This window comes from Danio rerio, chromosome 15 (genome assembly GCF_049306965.1).
Source record: "Danio rerio strain Tuebingen ecotype United States chromosome 15, GRCz12tu, whole genome shotgun sequence".
Classification (NCBI taxonomy): domain Eukaryota; kingdom Metazoa; phylum Chordata; class Actinopteri; order Cypriniformes; family Danionidae; genus Danio; species Danio rerio.
The window spans coordinates 47,642,608-47,668,815 of NC_133190.1; the positions used below are offsets into that span (position 1 = coordinate 47,642,608).

The following is a 26,208-nucleotide window of genomic DNA, read 5'->3' on the forward strand; positions in this document are numbered from 1 at the left end:
TGTCTGTGTTTACTGTATCTGTTGTTCACACACTACAAAGCGGATGCTGGTGGATGGCGAACGATAGCAGATGGTGTGAGGAATATTTTACAGCATTTATCGGGAGTAAAGCCATCCTGTCTTTTTTATTAGTTACAGCTTTTTTTTTTTCTCACCAACAAAGGCCAAATCTGTAATAATCTGGTTCTGGCTGTTAGCATAAATTAGCAATATGCTTTCTGTGTATAAAAACTAACTGTTAAATTGTACGTTCCCCTCTGAGCTGGGAGGCAGAATTAAAACAGACATATGCGATGGAAGTGCTGTCGCCTCACAGCAAGAAGGTCGCTGCGTCGAGCCTCAGCTCAGTTGGCGTTTTTGTGTGGAGTTTGCATGTTCTCCCTGCGTTCGCGTGGGTTTCCTCCGGGTGCTCCGGTTTCCCCCACAGTCCAAAGACATGCGGTACAGGTGAATTGGGTAGGCTAAATTGTCCGTAGTGTATGAGTGTGTGTGGATGTTTCCCAGAGATGGGTTGCAGCTGAAAGGGCATCCGCTGCGTAAAAACTTGCTGGATAAGTTGGTGGTTCATTCTGCTGTGGCGACCCCGGATTAATAAAGGGACTAAGCCGACAAGAAAATGAATGAATGAATATGCGATGGACGTAAACAAGATGCAAGCTGCACTTAAAAGACAGTAAATGTTTTTAACTACACACTAATACATGTAGGTGTAAAATAGGGATGTGCAGCACTGACAGAAGATCATGTTCCCGATCTTGGGGCAAAGTCTAAAGCACATGGCACAAAGCATTAAGGGTGTGTCTGAATCCACTTTTGCTATTATAAGAATGGATTAATACGCTCCTGGTCTAACAGGGTTGTGCTTATTCTCTTAATGAGTTCTGGGTGTGTTTTGAGCATAACCTGCATTAAACCAATCAAACCTCATCTCTCATTCTCTTTAAGAGTCAGCTGCGTCACACCATGGTGCATTTGCTATTTACATGACAGACTTTGTAAGTGTAAAAACTGAACGCTTCACTAGTGAGAAAACAGTTCAACAGAGCATCTGCAGCGCGAGGATAAAGAACGAGCCTCCTCCATTCAGCCTTGTTACTTTTACTCTTTACTCCTTTAATTTGGTGGAGGAAGGAAACGGTGGAAACTCACTCCACTGAAGACATCCATTAGCCCACATATTTAATTTAGTTTGTTTAGCGCAAAGATAAATTCAGTTCTAATTTCCAGCAAACGAATAAATGAACAAAAATAACAAAATGTGCTCAAAAACCCGAGTTATATCCTAAAACACATGCTGTGCCCCATATGGTCTAAAACCTGACAGGTGGGCAAAACTAAGCTTGTTTTTAATAAAACAAATATAAATATGGATATAATAAATAATACTGCTAATAATAATAATATATAAATATATAAATATACAAAAGCAAATTGTTATGAATGAACTGAAAAAGCCTCCCGAAATGAAGAAGGCATAAAAGCTGTGATTTTTCATATTTATGTAGGCTAGAAAATAATGTTTTGTAATATTTTAATCCTTTATATTTATATCCTATATATATCCTTATTATATCCTATATATATCCTTAATATTTACATTTTTTTCATATGTAAAGATATTTGCCTATTGCTCTCTTGTGTGTATTAAGCAGTGTGTAAGCGAGGCGCAACTCTGCGCTGGAGTTTAGACCGGGTTTGTTTTGGTCTAATGAAAAATCTATTATAGTTTCTCAAAATAGCAACGCGCCAGCGGTCCGCCTCAGAACGCCTTCCTTTTTAGAGCAGAACGCCTGTGGGCGCACATATGAGCGCTAATGCATTTGCTATTTAAACAGCGTAGCGCAACGCCTCAAAATGACTCTTGCGCCAAGCTGAAACTAGCAAACAAGTATTGTGCCGCGCCTTGCGCCACATTGCGCCGGGTGTATGATAGGGCCGGGAAAGTTTTGTTTTGTGTTTACCTTATGGTTAAAGTTGTTACACGTCCGCCGGTTCCTGCCTCAAAATGAGCGAGTTTGAGCCACTTGTACATTAAGGAAGTGTTCAGAAAAAAAACAAAACACCAGCGGAGAAACTCGACACAGAGGAATACAAACACTTCAATGCCAACTAGCGTTTCGGAAGTGTTATTGCTGAGCAACAGAAACAGCGCGCAGAAGTATGAATGCACAGCTCCGCGCGTTGCATGCGCCGTGATCACACCGATTACTTGATGCAAAAGTATAAAACAGGCTTTAAATGGCCAATTTTTGGTGTGTGTGCAGAAATACACTTGCTCTGTTTACTGTGTTCTGAAAGCTGAGGGGATTATTTTTTATTTTCTCAAACATCTCAAGGTAAGTGTGCAAATGTCTCTCTTACACTCAAACATACACACACTATACTCCATATAAAACCCAGAAACTAAGCTTTTTTTGCACCGCAACTGATGATCAACAGTAAAAATGACAAATTCTACCTCACCCTAACGAGGAAAACTAGCAACAATGAAGAATGCATGAGATATATGATTATAAATGTGTTTATAATGGAAGTCAATGGGGCAAAAACAGCCCCTAACATCACCAAAGGGAAGTCAATTGTTGAATTTTTGTCAATTTTCGAAGCATTTTTCAAAAATAAATATTAAAATAAGACTTGTCTAAATTCAGTTTGCTGAAGCGCAGAGAAAGCTGTGACCAGTTTAAGCCTCACGATCACCACAGAGTGAATGAAAACAATATATTAATCAATGTATAAAATAATGTAAGGTTGACTGCTTCACTTCCACTTTAAAGTAACATCATCAAGACGGCTTATTACCCCAAACGCTGTGCTACCTCAGCTGAACTTATAAAAAGTTGAGCTTTAATTAAGACATCTATTCCTGCGGCTGAAAAACAGAAGTGTGAGTGTCGATACGAGACGGCGAGAGACTGAAGCGAGTGTGAACGTGTTACTGCGGTAAAAGCGCTGATGTAACCGGCTCGTTTCCGCTCACGCACATGCTCTATAATGAGCAGTGACAGCAGACAGCATGTTTTGTCATTGTTCTTATTAAAAGCAGACTTTTAAAACTCGTCAGACGCTCATTAAGGGCCATGGAGTGTTAATGACACAGACAGATGTGCATGTGTTTCTGCAGGGGAAGATGATGCTCTTGTTTTTAGTATTTATTTATTTCTATCTTCCTCTTTAAAGCCTCTTTTGATGTGCTTGTGAAATGTGTTTTTCCTCTGCCGGCGATGTTTGTTTAGATTCTCTTTTGGGGATTAGCCGATGTTTGTAGATCCTAATTTGGTGCCTTTTGTATATCGAAGGTCTTTAATCGTAATTAGGGAATTTTCCTTGAACGTTTTGCATATCTGATGCTCTTTGTCGTAAACTAATTATTCTTTTATCATTTTAATTTGAATTGGTTTGAATGAAGAACATTTTAGATGTTATAATTTAGGGGGAAAAAATTAGTATTTGCTGTTTGTAGGGGTGTAATTCATCCCTGTTGATCCGTGATCTGTACGGATCACAACCCACAGTTCGGAAAGCACATGACCCACAGATTAATAACATTTAGAAATGCGGATGAATGACTTTTTTTAATTTGTTGGTTAATCCAACATTTATAACATGGACATAACATGGACTGGCCATCTGGCAATTCTGGCAAATGCAAGAAGGGCCGGACCATTTTTTAAATGTGGGCCGGTCAGCTATTTTTTTTTTTCATACGTATTGTTTTTTTAAATGTAGGCAGCTTTTATCTCGTGCGAGATGTGAATATTATGAAGATGATGGTGATAATAGTAAGAATAATAGTAAATGTTAAGCATTGGCCCAATCAGCAACAACCGACTGGTTTCGAGATGGGCCGACCCAATCTGAGGTTACGCAGACATAATCAAAATTTGGCAAGAACGTCAAACAAACAGTGAGTGCAACACAAGCTAATTGTCAGAGATGGACCTTAAAAAGGGAAAGGCAGTCAAGTCAGACATTGCCAATTACATAAAATTAACTGAACTAGTCTCGAAAGGGGGCAGTGCAGTGGCGCAGTAGGTAGTGCTGTCGCCTCACAGCAAGAAAGTCGCTGGTTTGAGCCTCATCTGGGTCAGTTGGTGTTTCTGTGTGGAGTTTGCATGTTCGCGTTGGTTTCCTTCTGGTTTCCTTCACAAGGCCAAACACATGCTATAGGTGAATTGGGTAGGCCAATTGGGAATTGGGTAACCCAGTAATGGGTTGCAGCTTTGAGGGCATCCGCTGTATAAAACATATGCAGTATAGGTTGGCGATTCCCAGATTAATAAAGGGACTAAGCCGAAAAGAAAATGAATGACATGATTGCATATATAAATGGGTTGTTTTTGTTTCAGTCACATACATTAAAAGTTTAAATATCTCTTAAATAGGTACTGCTTATATAATTTTACCATCTGTACACCAATATAAGTAGTGAATGTGCGTGTCCTTGGGTGGGGCTGTGTCGGTGTGGTAATGTGGCCTGGTGTGGCTACAATGCCAGGGCTGATTTTTAGTCCCAGTCCTCCCCTGGGATCAGCACTGTAAACCTTGCAGTACAGTGTCTAGCGTTAACGGTATGCTGTATTAATGATGTAAACCAGGGGTCACCAATCTCGGTCCAGGAGGGCCGGTGTCCCTGCAGGGTTCAGCTCTAACTTGCCTCAACACACCTGCCTGGGTGTTTTAAGTATACCTAGTAAGACCTTGATTAGCTTGTTCAGGTGTGTTTGATTAGGGTTGGAGCTAAAACATGCTGGACACCGGCCCTCCAGGAACAAGTTTGCTGACCACTGATGTATGTAACAATGCGAAATGCTGCTTTGCGGGCAAATAATTTAGCTACAAATTCATATTTATCAGTCAAACGGCTGTAAACACACACACACACAAACTCCACCAGTTTGTGTCTCTTATGTGTGTGCGCGCGCGCGACTACATTGATTGTCTTCAGGCAGCTTTTTCATGCATTTCTCATCTCAGATAATGAAGTCGCATAAGATATGTGGATGATTCATATCACTTACACCTGCATATTCCGTATACACGTGAAAGACGTCGTGTAACGCATAGAGTTAAAAAAAATACAGGTTAGCTTACCTGACTCGTGTAGCAGCAGAATAATAAATCAAGGCTCACACAGGTGGCATCCCACATCTTGTGCTTTATTCTTCTGTCATGATATATTACAGAAAATAACTTAATCCAAGCATCAGAGTAAAAGAAAGTCCCGCGCACATGCGCTTGTTACAGAAAGTTCACACATTCACTCACACACACTCATAGACTCAGACAACCTTTATGGAAGGTAAATCCTGCCAATTTTAAATAACTCAAATAAACATTGGAAATTAAAATGAAAATCCGATTAACAATTTCATTTTAAAACACTGTTCGCAAAATATCTGCCAAAATTGAAAATGAAATTAAATTATTTCATTTTTATTTTCATTTTCACTTTGACAACACATCGTCCCTGTCAAATTGATAATTAAAATGAAGTTGCCGATTTAACATTTCATTTTCACTGCATTTCCACGTCAAGACTGCCAATATTAAAATGAAAAGCCAAACTGAAAAATAAAATGAAAACACAATTTTTACAAAGCGTGTTATTAATGTTCACGCTATAATAGTGACACAATTCAAATGAAAATGTAAATTTAAACTTTCCTTTTATTGACACTTTTTCATTTCAGTTTTCATTTTCGATTTCATTTTCAACTTCAAGCTGAATGCAAAGCCTATGCTAATCAGTGGGAGGGGCGTATTCAAGTGACGTCGAGTGCTTTCACACACAGAGCCCGAGGGCAGAAGCACGGTTTTGATGGATGAGACAGCGTGAGTTTACTAGTTCAAATACAGTATAACAGAAGTAAAAGGGCAAAACTGTTAGTCAGCTTTTACGTGAAGCAGCTGCTGCGTTGGTAGAGCAAGAGGAACACGGGACACAGGAGAATCAAACGTCAAACTTCCGTCCCGCAGCAGGAGTCGCGGGCTTCCTCAATGGGCAGAGAAACTGCAGCATAAGTGCGGTAGGCCTTGTGATGAAGTCGTATTGTATATACTGTATTAGGTCTTGTGACGTTAACAACTTGTTAGTCCTAAAATCGTTAAAAGACAGCTAAATCAGCACGGTAAAGTTGGTTTTAGGTTTGATATTCGCCACAGTCATGCACGCAGTGTTAGGGATCATCTGCAAATTCCTAGCCTTTCAGAGGAACTAGGAAATATAACATTCGTTTTTATGTTAGCTGTGTAGCTGTGTATAATCAAAGTGAGATAAATGAAAATATAACACGATTTCCTTCAAGTGAAACATGAGCACACATTGCTTTGCATCTTATAAACACAACCAAGCCTTAAAATTACATTCTGGACCACCCCTTTAAATGAAGCTAATTAGTTGATTAGCCATTTCTAATGGTGTACAAATAGTTTGCCGCCATTATAGATGTCATTTTGTTCTCTTCGAGTATAAAGTTTATCTGAGTCCTTTATTAAATATTTAATCATTTAATGTTTCTCTCTCGGCTGTGTGCGTGCAGTCAGCTGCGAAATGGTGTTGCAAACACACACAAATAACGGCAACTTTAGAAAGCGAAAGTAAAACCTGAATCCTGGACATTTAGGGAGATTCAGAAACTACGGTCGGATGCATTTTGGTGGAAAAGGCGCATCTCTGTGGGTCTGCAGAGCACGTGAGAGCTCCTGTGTGAGTGACAGATCGCGCACACACAGAATCAGCGTGTGGGAAGCACTGGTGTGGTATGACAGGGTATAGATGAGGTCTTTCTCTCTGAGACGGCTGTCAAACTGATGTGTGTGTGTGTGTGTGTGTGAGTGTGTGTGTGTGTGTGTGTGTGTGAGAGATTGTGTCTGTGTATTTGTGTCTGTTTGTGTCTAAATGTCTGTCAGTCTGACTGTTTGTGTATCAGTGTGTTTGTGTGTATCTGCATGTGTGTTTGAGTATTTGTGACTGTGTGTGTGTGTGTGTGTGAGTGCATTTGCGACTGTAAGTGTGTCAGTGTTTGTGTGTGAGTATCTGTATTTGTGTGTATGCGTGAGTGAATTTGTGAATAAGTTTGTGTTTATTTGTGTGTGTGTGTGTGTGTGTGTGTGTGTGTGTGTGTGTGTGTGAGTGAGTGAGAGAGAGAGAGAGATTGTGTCTGTGTATTTGTGTCTGTGTCTAAATGTCTTTCAGTCTGACTGTTTGTGTATCAGTGTGTTTGTGTGTATCTGCATGTGTGTTTGAGTATCTGTGTGTTTGTGACTGTGTGTGTGAGTGCATTTGCGACTGTGAGTGTGTCAGTGTTTGTGGGCGAGTATCTTTATTTGTGTGTATGCGTGAGTGAATTTGTGAATAAGTTTGTGTGTTTATTTGTGTGTGTGTGTGTTTGTGTGCATCTGCATGTGTGTTTAATGATCTGTCTTAAGTGTGAGAGAGATTGTGTTAAGTGAATTTGCTAGTAATTGTGTGCTTTTATTTGTCTATTTGTGTGTGTGTGTGTGTGTGTGTGTGTGTGAGAGATTGTGTCTGTGTATTTGTGTCTGTGTGTGTCTAAATGTCTGTCAGTCTGACTGTTTGTGTATCAGTGTGTTTGTGTGTATCTGCATGTGTTTTTTAGTATTTGTGACTGTGTGTGTGTGTGTGTGAGTGCATTTGCGACTGTAAGTGTGTCAGTGTTTGTGTGTGAGTATCTGTATTTGTGTGTATGCGTGAGTGAATTTGTGAATAAGTTTGTGTTTATTTGTGTGTGTGTGTGTGTGTGAGTGAGTGAGAGAGAGAGATTGTGTCTGTGTATTTGTGTCTGTTTGTGTCTAAATGTCTTTCAGTCTGACTGTTTGTGTATCAGTGTGTTTGTGTGTATCTGCATGTGTGTTTGAGTATCTGTGTGTTTGTGACTGTGTGTGTGAGTGCATTTGCGACGGTGAGTGTGTCAGTGTTTGTGGGCGAGTATCTTTATTTGTGTGTATGCGTGAGTGAATTTGTGAATAAGTTTGTGTGCTTATTTGTGTGTGTGTGTGTTTGTGTGCATCTGCATGTGTGTTTAATGATCTGTCTTAAGTGTGAGAGAGATTGTGTTAAGTGAATTTGCTAGTAATTGTGTGCTTTTATTTGTCTATTTGTGTGTGTGTGTGTGTGTGTGTGTGACGGAGATTGTATGTTTGTGTATGAATAAATTTGTGAGTGAGTGTTTATTTGTCTGTTTGTGTGTGTGTGTGTCTGTTTTTATCTTTGTATTTTTGTATATTTGTTTGAGATTATTTGAGTGTGTGTGTGTGTTTGTGTGTATATGTGCGTTTCTGCATGTGTGTGTGCATCTGTGGATTTTGTGTGTGTGTGTGTGTGTGTGTGTGTGTGTGTGTGCGTGCGCGCGTGTGTGTGTGTGTGCGCGCCCGTGTGCGTGTGTGTGTGTGTGTGTGTGTGTGTGTGAGAGAGAGATTTTGTGTGAGTGAATTTGTGAGTGAGTATGTGAATGTCTGTCTATCCTTGTGTGTGTGTGTGTGTCTCTGTGTGTTTCTGTGCCTCTCTGTATGTTTGTGTCTCTTTGTCTGTGTATGTGTGTTTCTCTGCAAGTTTGTGCGTGTGTGTGTGTCATCAGAGTGTGGTGGAGTTGATTTCTCTTATGGGAATCTTCATCATAACAGAGCGCCGGTGACCTCTGACCTGCTATTGTTTGCATTGCCACAGGAGGAGATTTATGTAACCAGAGTGGCAGAACAGGGGGGTGCGTGTGTGTGTGTGCGTCTGTCTGTCTGCGTGCGTGTGTGTTTTTTTGTCAGTGTGTTTCTGTTAGTTTGTGTGTGTGTGTCTCTGTTTTTTTGTGTGTGTTTGTGTGTGTGTGTGAGTGTGATGAACAGTAAACAGTGTAACAGCAATGAGGCTTTAATATGTCGTGTGTAAAATCACGGGTTTATAATCTGTGTGTTTTCCAGGACAGCTCACCTCTCGCCTCTCTGACCAATTGGGAAGCAGTTACCATAATGTCAGTAAGTATGACACACTCCAGACATTACACACGTTCAATTTAATTCCACTGAGAATAGGATGATCTCATGAAATTATCACAGTTTATTATTTATTTACTTCTTCAATCCCAGTTTTTTAAAAATAGTTTTATGTTATTTGAATTGTATTTGACGTTGTTTACGTTATAGTACATAAAGGATGTACACTCACTGGCCACTTTATTAGGTACACCTGTCCAACTGCTTGTTAATGCAAATTTCAAATCAGCCAATCACATGGCAGCAACTCAATGCATTTAGGCTTGTAGACACGGTCAAGACGATCTACTGCAGTTCAAACTGAGCATCAGAATGAGGAAGAAAGGTGATTTAAGTGACTTTGATCGTGGCATGGTTGTTGGTGCCAGACAGGCTGATTTGAGTATTTCAGAAACTGCTGATCTACTGGAATTTTCACGCACAACCATCTCTAGGGTTTACAGACAATGGTTTGAAAAGGAGAAAATATTCACTGAGCGGCAGTTCTGTGGGCGCAAATGCCTTGTTGATGCAAGAGGTCAGAGGAGAATGGCCAGACTGGTTCCAGCTAGGCAACAGTAACTCGAATAAGCACTCGTTACAACCGAGGTCTGCAGTAGAGCATCTCTGAACACACAACACGTCCAACCTTGAGGAGGATGGGCTACAGCAGCAGAAGACCACACCGGGTGCCGCTCCTGTCAGCTAAGAACAGGAAACTGAGGCTACAATTCACACAGACTCACCAAAACTGGACAATAGAAGATTGGAGAAACGTTGCCTGCTCTGATGAGTCTCCATTTCTGCTGACACATTCAGATGATCGGGTCAGAATTTGGCCTCAACAACATGAAAGCATGGATCCATCCTGCCTTGTATCAATGGGTTCAGGCTGGTGGTGGTGGTGTAATGGTGTGGGGGAGATTTTCTTGGGACACTTTGGACTCATTAGTAATAACTGAGCATCGTGTCAACACCACAGCCTACTTGAGTATTGTTGCTGACCATGTCCATCCCTTTATGATCACAGTGTCTCCATCTTCTGATGGCTACTTCCAGCAGGATAAGACACCATGTCATAAAGCGTGAATCATCTCAGACTGGTTTCTTGAACATGACAATGAGTTCACAGTGCTCAAATGGCCTCCACAGTCACCAGAGCTCAATCCATTAGAGCAGTGGTACTCAAACTTTTTTCATCAAGTACCACCTCAGAAAAAATTGTCTCTCTAAGTACCACCAAAATGAGCAGTATTAAAATTCAGTAGTGTAGTAGGCCCAGTAAAGCAGCTACAACTCTGCACAGTTAAAAAACGTGGCAGATTACCTCAGAAATATAGGCTATATGTCATATATGGCATATTATATACATCATTTTTGATAAATTTTGAAATGTATTTAGCATGTACATGACATATTTCATTCCTCCACGTACCACTAGAAGACAGCCCGCGTACCACTACTGGTACACGTACCACAGTTTAAGAACCACTGCCTTAGAGCACCTTTGGGATGTGGTGAAATGGAAGATTGGCATCATGGATGTCCAGCTTACAAATCTGCAACAACTGCGTGATGCTATCATGTCAATATGGAGCAAAATCTCTGAGGAATATTTCCAGTATCTTGTTGAATCTACGTCATGAAGGATTAAGGCAGTTCTGAAGACAAAAGGGGGTCCAACGCGGTACTAGTAAGGTGTACCTAATAAAGAGGCCGGTGAGTGTATATACTATATGTCTGCGTGTATAAATGTTTTTATTTTAATAATTTTTTCTAATTTTTTACTTTTAGTTTTACTGAAATCAATTTTTAATGTTTTTTTTTCTCCATACAGTATATTCATTGATTCATTCATTCATTCATTCATTTTCTTTTCGGCGTAGCCCCTTTATTAATCTGGGTTGAACAGCGGAATGAACCGCCAACTTATCCAGCATATGTTTTACGCAGCGGATGCCCTTCCAGCTGCAACCCATTTCTGGGAAACTTTCTGTTTATATATGTATTTGTGTCTGTTTGTGTATTTGTGTATGTGTGTCTTTCTGTGTGTGTGTGTTTGTTTTTGTATGCCTGTCTGTTTGTGTGTTTTGTGTGTGTATGTATGCCTATCTTTCTGTTTATATGTGTGTTGTGTGTCTGTGTATCTGTGTCTATATGTGTGTGTGTGTGTATGTATCTGTGTGTGCGTGTGTGTGTGCGCGTGTGTATAGGATGTGGGCGGGACCTCAGGCACGGACACACCCCTGTCTGCATCTGCGCTGGACGTGGAGATCTCCAGCATGAGCACAGTGGAGGAGCTGCTGAGACACATGAACCCCTTCAGCTGGCAGGAGGACCTGGAGCAGCTCTACACACACACACACTACTACAGACCCCGCGCCTTCCACAGCGACCGCAAACACAAGCGTGAGTCTCACACACACATGCACAGCTATCTTTATGGGGACTCTCCATAGCTGTAATGATGTTTCTACTGTGCAAACTGTATATTCTCTCCCTCTACCCCTAAACCAGGGGTGTACAAACTCGGTCCTAGAGGGCCGGTGTCCTGGAGAGTTTAACCCCTAACTTGCTTCAACACACCTGCCAGGAAGCTTCTAGTATATCTTATAAGAGCTTGATTAGCTGGTTCAGGTGCGTTTGATTAGGGTTAGAGCTAAACTCTCCAGGAAACCGGCCCTCCAGGATGGTAAAGTCTAGATTGGATACGCGGCCGGCCGGAAGTGCGATATGCATATCAATATAGCAGCATTTTTATGACACAGTATAACAATAATTCATATTTTTACAGTTCTGTGACAGCTGGATTTAGGGTTGGGGTGACGGTAGGCGTTAAAAAATACAATTTATTGGGTCATTTAATAAATAACATAAATAATACTCGTTACAACTACTGTTTTTACAGTGCTGTGACGGTTGCATTTAGGGTTGGGGTGAAGGTAGGCGTTAATAATATACAATAAATGGGAAATTTGATAAATAATATAAATAATTCTCGTGAACTTCAGGCCGCAACCATTTCCGATCTAGCAACAACCCTCCAGGAACGAGTTTGGACACCCCTGCCCTAACTAAAGGTGCGTCACAAATCGCATACTTATGCACTATTCTGCGCCATTTAGTAGTACACAATTTGAATTTTCGCTTAGTAAAATAACATTAGTGCTCCATTTGGGACGACACTACATACTTAAGCTGCGTCCCAAATCACATGCTTATGCACTATTTTACGCCATTTTGTAGTATAAATAGTGTAAGTAGTGTGTTCACACTGACAACTCTAAAAATAATAAGTGCACTTTAATCACCCGGATGATGAACTCATTCAGCCGCTAAAATAAAGTGTGTACTGTTGTACACTTCACGCACTCAACGACCGCAGCTTTGCTCACGTAGCGGAAGGGGCGGAGCTATCAGGCGCACATGTCGGATAACTATTTATTTTGGATGGTAAAAGCAAAATTCTCCTACGAGAGTGATTATAGCGCCTCCCGATGGTGAATGCGGTTATACTCACGGCAGGTAATATTTGATAGTTTGGTCAGATTCACAGATTTGGCAACCGGCAAACATCATCAGGGAAACGGTTTGAATTTCCGCTTAGTAAAAAACCATTAGTGCTGCATTTGGGATGACTCTACATACATGTACTCTACTGTTGAGTGTGTAAGTGCATAAGTACATAGTGTATGACAGGAAACAATCAGCACTTTTACATTTTCAAAATACATGTGCCAGTGTTGGGTTCCTTTAAAAGAGTAATTAATAGTTATTAGTAGTTATTTCTCATAAATAGTAACACACACACACACACACACACACACACACACACACACACACACAGGAAGAGACAGGCACACACAGACACACAAACACACAGGGATGGGAACAAACACACACACACACACACACACACACACACACACACACACACACACAGGAAGAGACAGGCACACACAAACAGAAAGGGATGGCAACAAACAGACAAACACACACACACACACACACACACACACGCACACACACACACACGCACACACAGACACACAAACAGACAAAGATGGTAACAAACAGACACACACACACACACACACACACACACACAGGAAGAGACAGGCACACACAGACACACACACACACACACACAGGAAGAGACAGGCACACACAGACACACACACACACACACACACACACACACACACACACACACACACACACACACACACACACACAGGAAGAGACAGGCACACACAGACACACACAAACACACACACAGGAAGAGACAGGCGCACACACAGACACACACACACACACACACACACACACACACACACACACAGGAAGAGACAGGCACACACAGACACACACAAACACACACACAGGAAGAGACAGGCACACACAGACACACAGAGAAAGATGGTAAAAAACACACACACACACACACACATACAAACACACACACATACAAACACAGAAACAGACAGAAATGGGCACAAAGAAAGAGACAAAAACAGACACACACACACACACACACACACAGAGGAAGAGACAGGCTCACACAAAAACAGACAGAGATAGGAACAAACAGACACACACACACACACACACACACACACACACAGATACAGACAGGAACAGGCACAAAGACAGACAAACAGACAGACTGACACACAAACACAGACAGAAATGGGAACACACACACGCACACACACACAGAAACAGGCACTGTTAAGCATGCAGTGTGTTTTATGAGGCAGACAGAGGTGATTTCCTCCCGTCTCTTCATTTATACCTCCCTTTCCTCGCTGCCCATCCAGAACAGATTGTGATTATGTGAGTCATAAGTGAGAAAATAACATCCAAAATAACACACTGGAATGTACACACACACACACACACACACACACACACACACACACACACACACACACACACACACACACACACACGCGCGCGCGCTGACCTCGCCTCCTGACAAAGTTGCAACACTGTAGCTTTTATATAACTTTGCCAAGAGGAAAGTGTGTTTGTCCGTGTGTGTTTTTACTCCACAGGATGCAGTTTCCTATAGTTTAGCGCAGTGTTGGACGCTCACAGGAGTGTTTCAAGTGTGTTTGCGAATCATGACTTTGATTTTAATTTTGAGAGACGTGTGTGAAAGCTGTTGACGCTTCAGTCAGACGCGGTTCAAGTGTGAGAAAGCATGTTCTCCTAATTCAGCGTTTGCTCTCAGATGAGATGCTGAAAGGCAGCGTCGTTGGTGATTTCTTTACCAAACAACATCTCTTGACTAACTTTCCTGACCTGTCAGCTGGAGCTGCACATTATATTGAAAAGTTATCATGATGCAGTATTGTTTTAGCAAACTAAAAGATGATCCATTACTGGTCAAAAAACAGTGCAGTGTGTGAGTTTGACACCCTGTGGCTGGACTAGGTATTGCACTTCTGGTTCAAAACACATGCAAGCGCAGGTTGCCAGATTGACGAAACCAACAAAGGCTGATTTAAATCATGTTCTTTATTAAAACAGCGGCACACAATAGAAGGAATATTTCCCATATTAAATGGAGTTTTTGTCCTAAACAACACCTGGGGCCTCATGTATCAACGCTGCGTACGCACAAAAACTTTGCGGACGCCAGGTTTCACGCTCAGAATCGCTCATGTTTGGATTAACTAACGATGAACTGAACGTGAGAATGTGCGCAGCTCATTTTTTGTGCGTGTCTGTTTTATTTCCATTGGCGACTCCTAGAGGCAGTTGTGTTAAATTCCTCTCTACAAAGTGTCTGAGCCTTGCGATGGCAGCTGTATGAGACGGGTTCATCTAGCAGGTATATAAGGTTTCCATACCATACAGTTGACCAGCTAAACATTAAAGCGCAATTTGCAGCGGTCGCCTGTTTTCCCAATGTAATCTGAGCTATCTACTGCTCGTATAACGGAGTTGAAAAGATAAGATGATATAATTCATTTCGAGTGAATGACATGAAATTAGGCATTATACATAAGATGGTGTTTGAGTGCCCCCTTGTGGTAAATAAATTGCAGGAGAATATTGTCCCTTTGTGCTTACCGTAGGTTCACAGAGATCGGTGTGACTGTGAAAGGTAAGCGCAGCTCGTCTCTCTCTCTCGCAAACTAATTAAAAAGGGATGATATAAACAATTTTATATAATTTCATCGAGCGAAACAGTTGTGTATGTTGTTTAAATAATACACTAGTTCATGTTTTGTTTTCCTAATGTTTATTTTTTTTACGATTTAGATGATTTGTGTGTTGCTAGCTGAAGCATTACATTGCTAATGCACAGGCCCGGATTGGCTAATCGGGAGGACCGGGAGAATTCCCGGTGGGCCGGTCTGTTTTTTGGCCGCGAGGGCCGGTGTTCCTAGCTCCAGAATCTGTTGCTCTCAGCAGTCACACTTTTTAAAAATTATTTATTTATTTACTTGACCACAGCCTTCTTATTAATTATTTTACCGCAGCTCTGCTCTTTTTATCTATTTTCTCGTAGCCTCGTAAGCAAGATGCAGCCTGCAGGTTAATGATGATATAACTAGATAAGTCACTATTCAATGTATAGTTGTTGTGGTACAGTGGTAAGCACGTTAGGTTATGACGCCACCAACCCGGGTTCGTACCTCATCTGAATAACAATTTTTTTTTTCATTTTTATTGTTAAGACATATAATACTGTTAGGGTTGTTGAACATTTTAAGTTATAAAACAGCTGTTTTCTCAAAAAAAGACGTGATACTGTAATTAGAAACTGAATTGGAAATGACCTTATTTTATTATAGTCAGTGGTGAACTGAGGTGGGCCGGTCTGAGGCTTGAAACTCCAGGGCTGAAAAAGAGTCCCACTCCGGCCCTGCTAATGCATTTTAAAGTTGTTAGTTATACAAGATCCCAACAAGAGAGTTTTTGTATTTTTCCCTTTTAGAGAGAGAGCTGAATGTTAATGCTGCACTTTCCTGCATTACATATCTTTGTTTTATCTCCGGTATGTTGTTTATCAATTTTTATATGTTATGTTTTTGAGTTTAAGAAAATGTACATACACAGAGATCGGTGTGACTGTGAAAGAGAGAGAGCTGAATGTTAATGCTGCACTTTCCTGCATTACATATCTTTGTTTTATCTCAGGTTTATCTCAGACGGAGAGAATAAATCTGATTGAGTGCAATGGTGGATGGCTTCCTTTATTGAGTCCAAGACCTGAGTTATTATGGACGGGTGTGTTGCTGATGGGACACCCGTTACACTCGCACATTGCTATAAAGACACTATCTGAAGATGAATTTGCATGCGTGAATCAGAAACATTTCCATTCAATAAATGTGCAAATAAAATATGATGCACAAACTTATTAATGATTCCTACTTGTCTTCCTCGTGATGAAGAGTAGGCAAAATCTGATATGTAGCGGGGGAAATAAAGAAGAATGAGTTCATCAGACGCTGGATTCGAACCGAGTTCATGCTAGAACGTGTTAAAACATGTTGACATGCGTCTTACGAGCTGCGCCACTGAGACTATTGAGGATACTACAACATTTTACACCTATAAATCACACTATTTCTTCTGTAATTCACTCAGTGCGATGTTCAGACCCAACTGTGTTAACCGCATCAGCTAAACTCTCCCACTCTATTTTTTCTTTTGTTGTTAATTCTGGAGGACAAACTTGAAAATAACACCGCTTTTCTCCGGTCTACCTCCGAAAGCAGCACCTCCAATTCACATTCTGTTCAAAGTTTCTCCTCTTGCTTGCTTTTGCCGTTGCTTTTTCATTTGGTTTTGCCAAAGTAGAGTCATTAGCATATTCATACGGGGGAGGAGGCAGGGAGGGGTTTTGTGCTCGTGCATGTTGCGCTCAGTTTCACGTTCATTCGGATGTACAAAAGAATATGCGTGAGATTCGGCGTACGCAGTGTTTCATACATCTGAATTTTTTTCTGCGTACGCACATTTACAGCTTCGTGCGTACGCAATGTTTTAGTATGATTTCCACGCAAGTCTTCGTACATGAAGCCCCTGAAGTTTATATTTTAGAAACAGCTTCTATTTTTCACCGGTGAACAACAAAAAACTGACAGAGATCAGCTCAGGTACAGCTCATGTGCTTTATTCAGTGTTAAAGGTGCAGTAGTTGATTCAGGATATCCACGGAGTCTTAAAAAATGTTAAAAGTTAATTAATCAATTATGAGAAAAGTAAGGCCTTTAAAAGGTATTAAAGTCTTAATCCAGCTTTTTACGAGGCCTTAAAGGGCACCTATGGTGAAAAATCTACTTTTCAAGCTGTAGGTATAGTGTATATACTGTCATATTGGGGTGAAATAAACACACCCAGTCCTTTTTAAAAAAATTTTATAAACATAAAAGTGGTGGACCAATTGGAGCGGTTTTCAGATCGACCGCAACTTGATGTAGGAGTGTGGTCCCCCCGCCCACCAATATTGATTGACAGCTGCGTGCATTAACATGTCTCTGTAGTAACGCATATAATTATACCGACAAGATGAACTAAAAAAGCTTATGCTAGCTGTGCGCTAGCTTAACGTTTTGAGCTTATATCACATATCGCGTCTTTTCCGCGCGCAAGTTTTTTATTTCCAATATTACAATACATGCCAATATGCGTGAGCAAGCACACGCCTTTCAGACGCACCAAATACAAAACATCTCACGCCGTGGCGGTGGGAGTTGTGCGTGGCTTTCAGTACACTGTAAACAAAAGATACATTAGACCAGGGCTGTAAAACGTATGACCCGTGGGCCGGATCAGGCCCGCAAACGAATTAAATGCGGCCCGCGAGATGATTCTGTGAGCTGCAGTTCCAATTGTGTCCACTGGATGGTGCAATAGCAAACTGTTAATTTAATCCAGCCATCTCAGAGAGAAAGACCTCGTCTATACTGTCATACCACACCAGTGCTTCCCACACATAGACTTTACTTAGGCGGGCCGCCCAGGTATATTTGGTGATGACACGTGAATAATACTATTATTATCATCCTCCTACACCAGGGGTGTCCAAACTTTTTGGGCCGAGGGCCAGATGCAAAAAAAAAAAAAGCGTTGTCCCGGGCCAAATTTTACATACATCACACAGACACGCATATATATATATATATAATGATATTTCCACACATTTCTAAATATAATAGTTTTAGTAACTAATTTCTACTAACTGATTTATTTTATCTTTGTCATGATGACAGTAAATAATAATTGATTAGATATTTTTCGAGACACTTCTATACAGCTTAAAGTGACATTTAAAGGCTTAACTAGGTTAATTAGGTTAACTAGTCAAGTTAAGGTAATTAGGCAAGTTATTTTATAACAATGGTTTGTTCTGAAGACTTAAGGGGCTAATAATTTTGACCTTAAAATGGTGCATAAAAAAAAAAACTGCTTTTATTCTAGCCGAAATAAAACAAATAAGTCTTTCTCCAGAAGAAAAAATATTATCAGACATACTGTGAAAATGTCATTGCTCTGTTAAACATCATTTGGGTAATATTTAAAAAAGAAGAAATAAATCAAAGAAGGGCTAATAATTCTGACTTCAACTGTGTGTAGATAGATAGAAAGATAGATAGATAGATAGATAGATAGATAGATAGATAGATCGATCATAACAAGAACTGCTGCTTAATTGAATGCATGTAATAGCGACACCCGGTGGTTATTTATTGAATTACGTTCATTTTTGTATTGCGGGCCAGATTCTATTGATATTGATGTAGGAGTGCGGTTCCCCCGCCCAACAATATTGATTGACAGCTGCGTGCATTAACATGTCTCTATAGTAATGCATATAATTATACCGACAAGATGAACTAAACTGATTGCGGGCCGCAGATGGCCCGCGGGCCGTAGTTTGGACACCCCTGTCTTACACCTTTTTTGTATCCGTCCAGGAAAAGTAAACATTCGCGATCGATTACTCAGTGGAAAATCTTCTCTCGCTCTGCACGTTTCCTACTGCTGATTCTGTGTGTGTGCGATCTGTCACTCACACAGGAGCTCTCACGTGCTCTGCAGACCCACAGAGATGCGCCTTTTCCACCAAAATGCATCCGACCGTAGTTTCTGAATCCCCTTAAATGTCCAGCATTCAGGTTTTACTTTCGCTTTCCAAAGTTGCCGTTATTTGTGTGTGTTTGCAACACCATTTCGCAGCTGACTGCGCGCGCACAGCCGAGAGAGAAACATTAAATGATTATATATTTAATAAAGGACTCAGATAAACTTTATACTCAGAGAGAACAAAATGACATCTATAATTTGATTGGCATTTGTTTCCGTCAAAGTTTTGCACATTTTATCTTATCGGATAAAAAGTTGATGTGATTTCATGTAATACTTCCAGTTTCATGTGATATTGTGAAATTCATTCATTCATTTTCTTGTCGGCTTAGTCCTTTTATTAATCCGGGGTCGCCACAGCGGAATGAACCGCCAACTTATCCAGCAAATTTTTACGCAGCGGATGCGCTTCCAGCCGCAACCCATCTCTGGGAAACATCCACACATACTATCTCACACACTTATACACTATGGACAATTTAGCCTACCCAATTCACCTGTACCGCATGTCTTTGGACTGTGGGGGGAAACCGAAGCACCCGGAGGAAACCCACTCGAAGGCAGGGAGAACATGCAAACTCCACACAGAAACGCCAACTGAGCCGAGGTTCGAACCAGCGACTTTCTTGCTGTGAGGCGACAGCACTACCTACTGCGCCACTGCCTCGCCTATATTGTGAAATTATACATTATTATTAATGAAATAATTATATTATATAGTCATCTGGCTGTGTTCTTCCCTCAGTGGACCTGGACCGTCTGTATGAGGATGTGAAGCAGTACAGCTGTACCCCGCGGAATTACTCGGTGAATTTACGAGAGGAGCTGAAGGCCACCAACGCCGTCTTCTTCCCTCGCTGTCTGCTGGTGCAGCGCTGTGGTGGAAACTGCGGCTGCGGGACCGACAACTGGAACTCCTGCACCTGCAGCTCCGGAAAAACCGTCAGGAAACTGCACGAGGTATCCCACAATGCACTGCTTCAGAAATGACTGTTTTGTATGTGTTTTTGGAAGCAAGCAATCAGTCATTATTTTGATTGATTTATGTGTGTGCATATATATATATATATATATATATATAATTGAATCAGACCCGGAGACTAGTGTAGGTTCACTCCTCTAATAGCAACACCCAATAATTGTAAGTGACGCTTAAAAACATAAGGTATGAATCATAAAACACAGTAAATTCAGTGTCAGTGCAGGAATGTCAAAACTACATCACAGTGTGTTGACATGTAGAGCACGAAAACCTGAAACCACCTTGAGGAAACCTGTCAGCTACTGCCATTTATTTATTTATTCAGCTTAATAACGTCTTACTGTAGACGCACAGTCAGTAACACAGCCTGAGCTGATCACAATGAAGACTCGTGGGATGTTTTGAGGCATTCTGGGAGTTGTAGGCTGACATCAGTGTGACCCGGCAGTGATTGACAGCTGTCACAGAGCTGTCAGTAAACACTGCTGTTGCGTATAATACCAGACTGTTACCCACGGCAACATCTGCTAAATGTGATTGGCTCCAGCTGTCAGCGCTGGCACACACACACACAATATATATACTCAGACACACACACATACATAGACGTATAAGTGATGTATGTGCTTGACCACAGGAGAGGTCAGAGGTCAAGGATGGATATTGATCGGGAAGCAAATCAATGAAGACAAATCGACCAATAAATCTGTTTTATTTCCTGCCCTGCTCAAATAAACCCAAACCCACAAACACCGTCATCTGAACTCAGTTTTTAAAGGGTCACGAAACACCAAAACACATGTTTTGAGCTGTTGACGGTCGTATATGTGTCCCACACTGCTAAAAACACTATTAGGACACCTATATTTCACTAAAAAGTGTAAATTGGTTGTTTTTGTGTTATTTCAAGCAAATTCGTACTTCCGGTTTGAAACGAATTTTTGAAGCTGCGTCACGGTCATGACATAATAGCGTGTATTCCAGCGTGCAGACTGGGCGTCTGTGCCAGAGTGAGTCTTATTACGTCTTACAGTGTGATGCATTAATGCATGAGTAAGGCTTGGTTCAAACCAATCAGCGCACTCTATTGTGCAACTTCATTAATATTCATTACTGTCACAGTGTTTAGACGACAGAGACGCCACGTTGTGTTGGCAAAACAAGCATGAAGTGTTGCTTTTATAGTTTGCTGCCGTTAAGTTTCGTTTTCATTTTCTCTCTGTGAGAGCGCAGCTGGAGTCACGTGTGGATTAACAGTGTACGCAACGCTCGACAACAATAACTTACGTGTCTAAGGTGGATTATTGTTTACCTGAGAGCTGTTCTCATCTGCAAACGCTGAGATCCGGATTCGCTTGTAGTCTTCTCTTAATAAAGACGCGGCTCTAGTTGCTGGTGATTGTTCTGTCTCTACAGATTTAATAATTTCTACAGAACATTTAATAATTTGGCAAATAATTCGACTACAGATGTCCATGTAGGTTAAACACCATCACTTTCTCCTGTGTGTTTGTGTGTGTGTGTGTGTGTGTGTGTGTGTGTGTGTGTTTGTGTATTTTGACTCTGAAACTCGCCCGTACCCAAATAGACACTCCCACAACATCCCACTTTTCTTCCTCCGACACTCCCCCCTAAACAGAGCTGGACACGCCCACTTTTCTGACTTTTTCCAAAGTAGAGGTGTGAAAACACCCTGCTGAAACGAGGGGGTTTCATGGCCCTTTAAAGATTGTAAAATACAAATATTTGTATCAGGGATGCTCAAAGTAATCGATTAACCGTAACTGAAACGGTGCTGTTAGGACTGTGTTTTGTGTTTCTGTGTGTTTGACTTGATTGTAGATTGGGGGCGTGCCTTCAGCGCACCTGATGCTGGTCAGCGCCCTTATTTAAACCCCGGCAGAGAGTTTGTCGGGGCCGCTGTCTATTCACAGTTGGCCAGAGCTGCGCTCCAATTTGGGCATTATCCTTTGTTTCGCAGCCATACACTATTATTGACTACATTTACTGCATCCATACACTTGCATCTCACACTGATTGAACATGCTGATACTGATATTTCGATTATATAATTTATACATTCATTTTCTTGTCGGCTTAGTCCTGTTATTAATCCGGGGTCGCCACAGCGGAATGAACCGCCAACTTATCCAGCAAGTTTTTACGCAGCGGATGCCCTTCCAGCCACAACCCATCTCTGGGAAACATCCACACACACATTCACACACACACACACTCATACACTACGGACAATTTAGCCTACCCAATTCACCTGTACCGCATGTCTTTGGACTGTGGGGGAAACCGGAGCACCCGGAGGAAACCCACGCGAAGACAGGGAGAACATGCAAACTCCACACAGAAACGCCAACTGAGCCGAGGCTCAAACCAGCGACCTTCTTGCTGTGAGGCGACAGCACTACCTACTGCCCCACTGCCTCGCCCCTTAAATTAATAATTTATTTCATTCTCTTTATTTCGTTTATTCTGTTCTTCTGTGCTGTTGGAAACACTGCAGGTACGTGAAGATGCTCTGTTGTTATGTTCTGTTATTAATATGCTAGCATGTTGAAATAAATCAGTATTTTAAAATGCAATATTTAATGTGTCAGACACAAAATAGACACGTCAATATATATATATATATATATATATATAAAAAAAGAATAGTAATCTGACCAATTAACCGTTAATAACCGATTAACAAGCGGCGGTTGTTGGTTAGCAAAATTAACCAAAATGAGCATCTCTAATTTGTTTGCAATTTCTGTAGACATGACTGTAGTGTAATGGTGGTTTAGGTGATGCCTAATATTTATCAGTACAGGTCATAATTCTCTGTCATTCTATACAGTGGTCTTTCGCCATACCTGTCAACACTGGGATGTAAAAATAAGGGATACCCCCCCCCCCCCCCAAAAAAAATAAAAATAAATAAATAAACACCCCAAAACACACACATGCACAAAAATCCTTAAATTACTAAATATGTTTATCTTGAGCTGTTTCTTTGTAATAAAGAGTTGAAACAGTCAGTTGTACGTCTTTAATGTTATTTACTAAGGATAAAATAAATAGGGTGACGCAGTGGTGCAACAGGTAGTGCTGTCGCCTCACAGCGAGAAAGTCACTGGTTTGAGCCTCGGCTGGGTCAGTTGGCGTTTCTGTGTGGAGTTTGCATGTTCTCCTTGCGTTCGCGTGGGTTTCCTCCGGGTGTTTCGGTTTCCTCCACAGTCGAAAGACATGTGGTACAGGCGAATTGTCCGTAGTGTATGAGTGTGAATGAGTGTGTGTGGATGTCTCCCAGAGATGGGATGCAGCTGGATGGGCATCCGCTGCGTAATAACGTGCTGGATAAGTTGGCGGTTCATTCCGCTGTGGCCCCTTTAAAATTGTTTTTCTTTTTTTAATATTTCCCAAATGATGTTTAACAGAGCAAGGAAATTTTCACAGTATGTCTGATAATATTTTTTCTTCTGCAGAAAGTCTTGTTTATTTTATTTCTGCTGAAACAAAAGCAGATTGAATTTTTTTTAAAACCAATTTAAGCTATATATTTTCGATAGTTATACAATAACTTGCCTAATTACCCTAACCTGCATAGTTAACGTTATTAACCTAGTTAAGCCTTTAAATGTCACTTTAAGCTGTATAGAAGTGTCTTGAAGAATATCAAGTCTAATATTATTTACTGTCATCATGGCAAAGATAAAATAAATCAGTAATTAGAAATTAGTTATTAAAACTATTATGTTTAGAAATGTGCTGAAAAAAAAAAACATCTCTCCGTTAAACAGAAAGTGGGGGGAAAGAAACAGGGAGGCTCATAATTCAGGACGGCTAATAATTCTGTCTTCAACTGTATATATTAATTTTGGATTTTTAATATTTAATTTTTGCAAGATCAGATGAAGTAGATAGTGTGCGGGACATTTTTCTAGTTTAGATTAGGTTTTGAAATCTATTTAAATCTATAGATTATTGTCTCTAATGTATTTGTGTGTGTGTGTGTTTGTGTGTATGTGTGTGTGTGTGTTGTCAGGTGCTGAAGTTTTCTCCTGGTGCCAGTTTCTACAGGAAGAAAAGCAGAGCGCGGTGGACTCTGGAGGAGATTTACCTGCAGCATCACGAGAGATGTGACTGTGTGTGTCAATCCAGACCACCACGATAAACACACACACACTAGAGTCCAAACCACCACAGTGAATACATACATACATACATACACACACACACACAGAGTCCAGATCACCACAATGAATAAATATAAACACACACAACACACACATAGTCCACATAATCAAGATAAACTCACACACACACACACACACACACTAGAGTCCAAACCACCACAATGAATACATACACATACACACACACACACACACACACACACACATACACACACACACACACTAGAGTCCAAACCACCACAATGAATACATACACATACACATACACATACACACACATACACACACACACACACACACACACACACTAGAGTCCAAACCACCACAATGAATACACACACACACACACACACACACACACACACACACACACACACACACACACACACTAGAGTCCAAACCACCACAATGAATACATACACATACACATACACACACACACACACACACACACACACACACACTAGAGTCCAAACCACCACAATGAATACATACACATACACACACACACACACACACACACACACACACACACACACACACACTAGAGCCCAAACCACCACAATGAATATACACACACACACACACACACACAATCTAGAAACCCAAAGTAGACACACACACTAGAGTCCAGACCACCACATTAAATACATACACATAGATATGACAGCCACGATTATCTCACACACATTATAGATAGCCACGATAGACACACACACACACACACACACACACACACACACACACACACACAAGAGTCCAGCCACCGCTACAATAAACACACAATGATCTACACTACGATAAACACACACACGAGTCCAGACCATCACAATGAACACACACAAACACCGTGATTCTTGATAGCCACGATTAACACACACATCCAGACCACCAGTTAACACACACACAGATTCTAGATTGCCACAATGAACACACACACACAGAGTGATTTTATATAGCCACGATAAGCACATACACACACAGTGATTCTTGATAGCCACCATAAACACACACAGAAGGATTCTAGATAGCCATAACACACACACACACACAAGTCCAGACCACCACGATGAAAACACACATACACAGAGTGATGAACGCACAAAGAAAACACACACACATACATTAACACATGTCTCCCCTCGACCACACATACTGTACATACATTCAGATTTTCACCTAAACACTCTTAATAATGGACACACACACACACACACACACACACCTCGGTTGTGTGTTTGTGTGCAGTGTTTGGATTGTCTGCCATATAGCTTTCTCTGTCTCTGTCGTCTTCTCCTCATTCAGTGATTGATCAGTAAAGTCACATGAGCTCACCTAATGTACATGAATATTAATGAAGCGCTTGCTCTCTGAGACCAATCGGATGCCAGAGTGGGCGGTTCCTCCGCTCCAGTCCAGTGTTATTTATTAAATGAACTGTCTTTGTGTTTTTATACGTGTGCTGGAGCTGCTGTATGCTTTCTCTTTCTGCTCTGTTCAAGTGAGTAGCTTTGAACACACACACACACACACACACACACACACACACATGCAAAGCACATCTGTTTACATTTTATAGCAAAGTCTGGTTTTAGGTCTGATATTTCTTCACACTTTACCACAGTTTGCTTCTGCCCGAGTGCAAATATTATGATGACTTATAAAAGTATTTGACATAATGACGCTTTACTAAAAACAAACTCATAATTAAGAAAAGGTTTCTGTGTTTTATGTTGTGAAATACAAGCAGGAAAGTCATTAGTGTGTGACATGTTTAGTTTAGTTGTTGTTACAAGAGTTTCTGATTATGAAATGATGATAGGGGTTCAACGCTAAGGATTTTTTCTACTTGCCCGATCGGACCAGTGGTTCAGATTTTTACTTGCCCTGCCAATGTTTTCACTGTCCCTACCAAAAAAATTTTAATAGCTAATTCTT

General features: G+C 40.9%; 1 protein-coding gene across 8 annotated transcripts in view; it reads left to right on the forward strand.

The window, feature by feature from the left end:
* Window positions 1-25,986, forward strand: part of pdgfd (platelet derived growth factor d) — a 68,137-nt gene extending 42,151 nt beyond the window's left edge. For 3 of the 8 annotated variants that reach the window (XM_003200098.7, XM_073924103.1, XM_073924104.1), the window contains 4 exons: window positions 8,935-8,988; window positions 11,199-11,394; window positions 19,841-20,055; window positions 24,120-25,986. In XM_003200098.7, the coding sequence (XP_003200146.5) occupies window positions 8,935-8,988; window positions 11,199-11,394; window positions 19,841-20,055; window positions 24,120-24,248 (594 nt within the window). In that variant the 3' untranslated portion in view covers window positions 24,249-25,986. The remainder of the gene's footprint in view (window positions 1-8,934; window positions 8,989-11,198; window positions 11,395-19,840; window positions 20,056-24,119) is intronic. The other 5 variants (XR_012391103.1, XR_012391107.1, XR_012391104.1 and 2 more) reach the window with 3 other exon arrangements.
* Window positions 25,987-26,208: the final 222 nt, after the last annotated feature.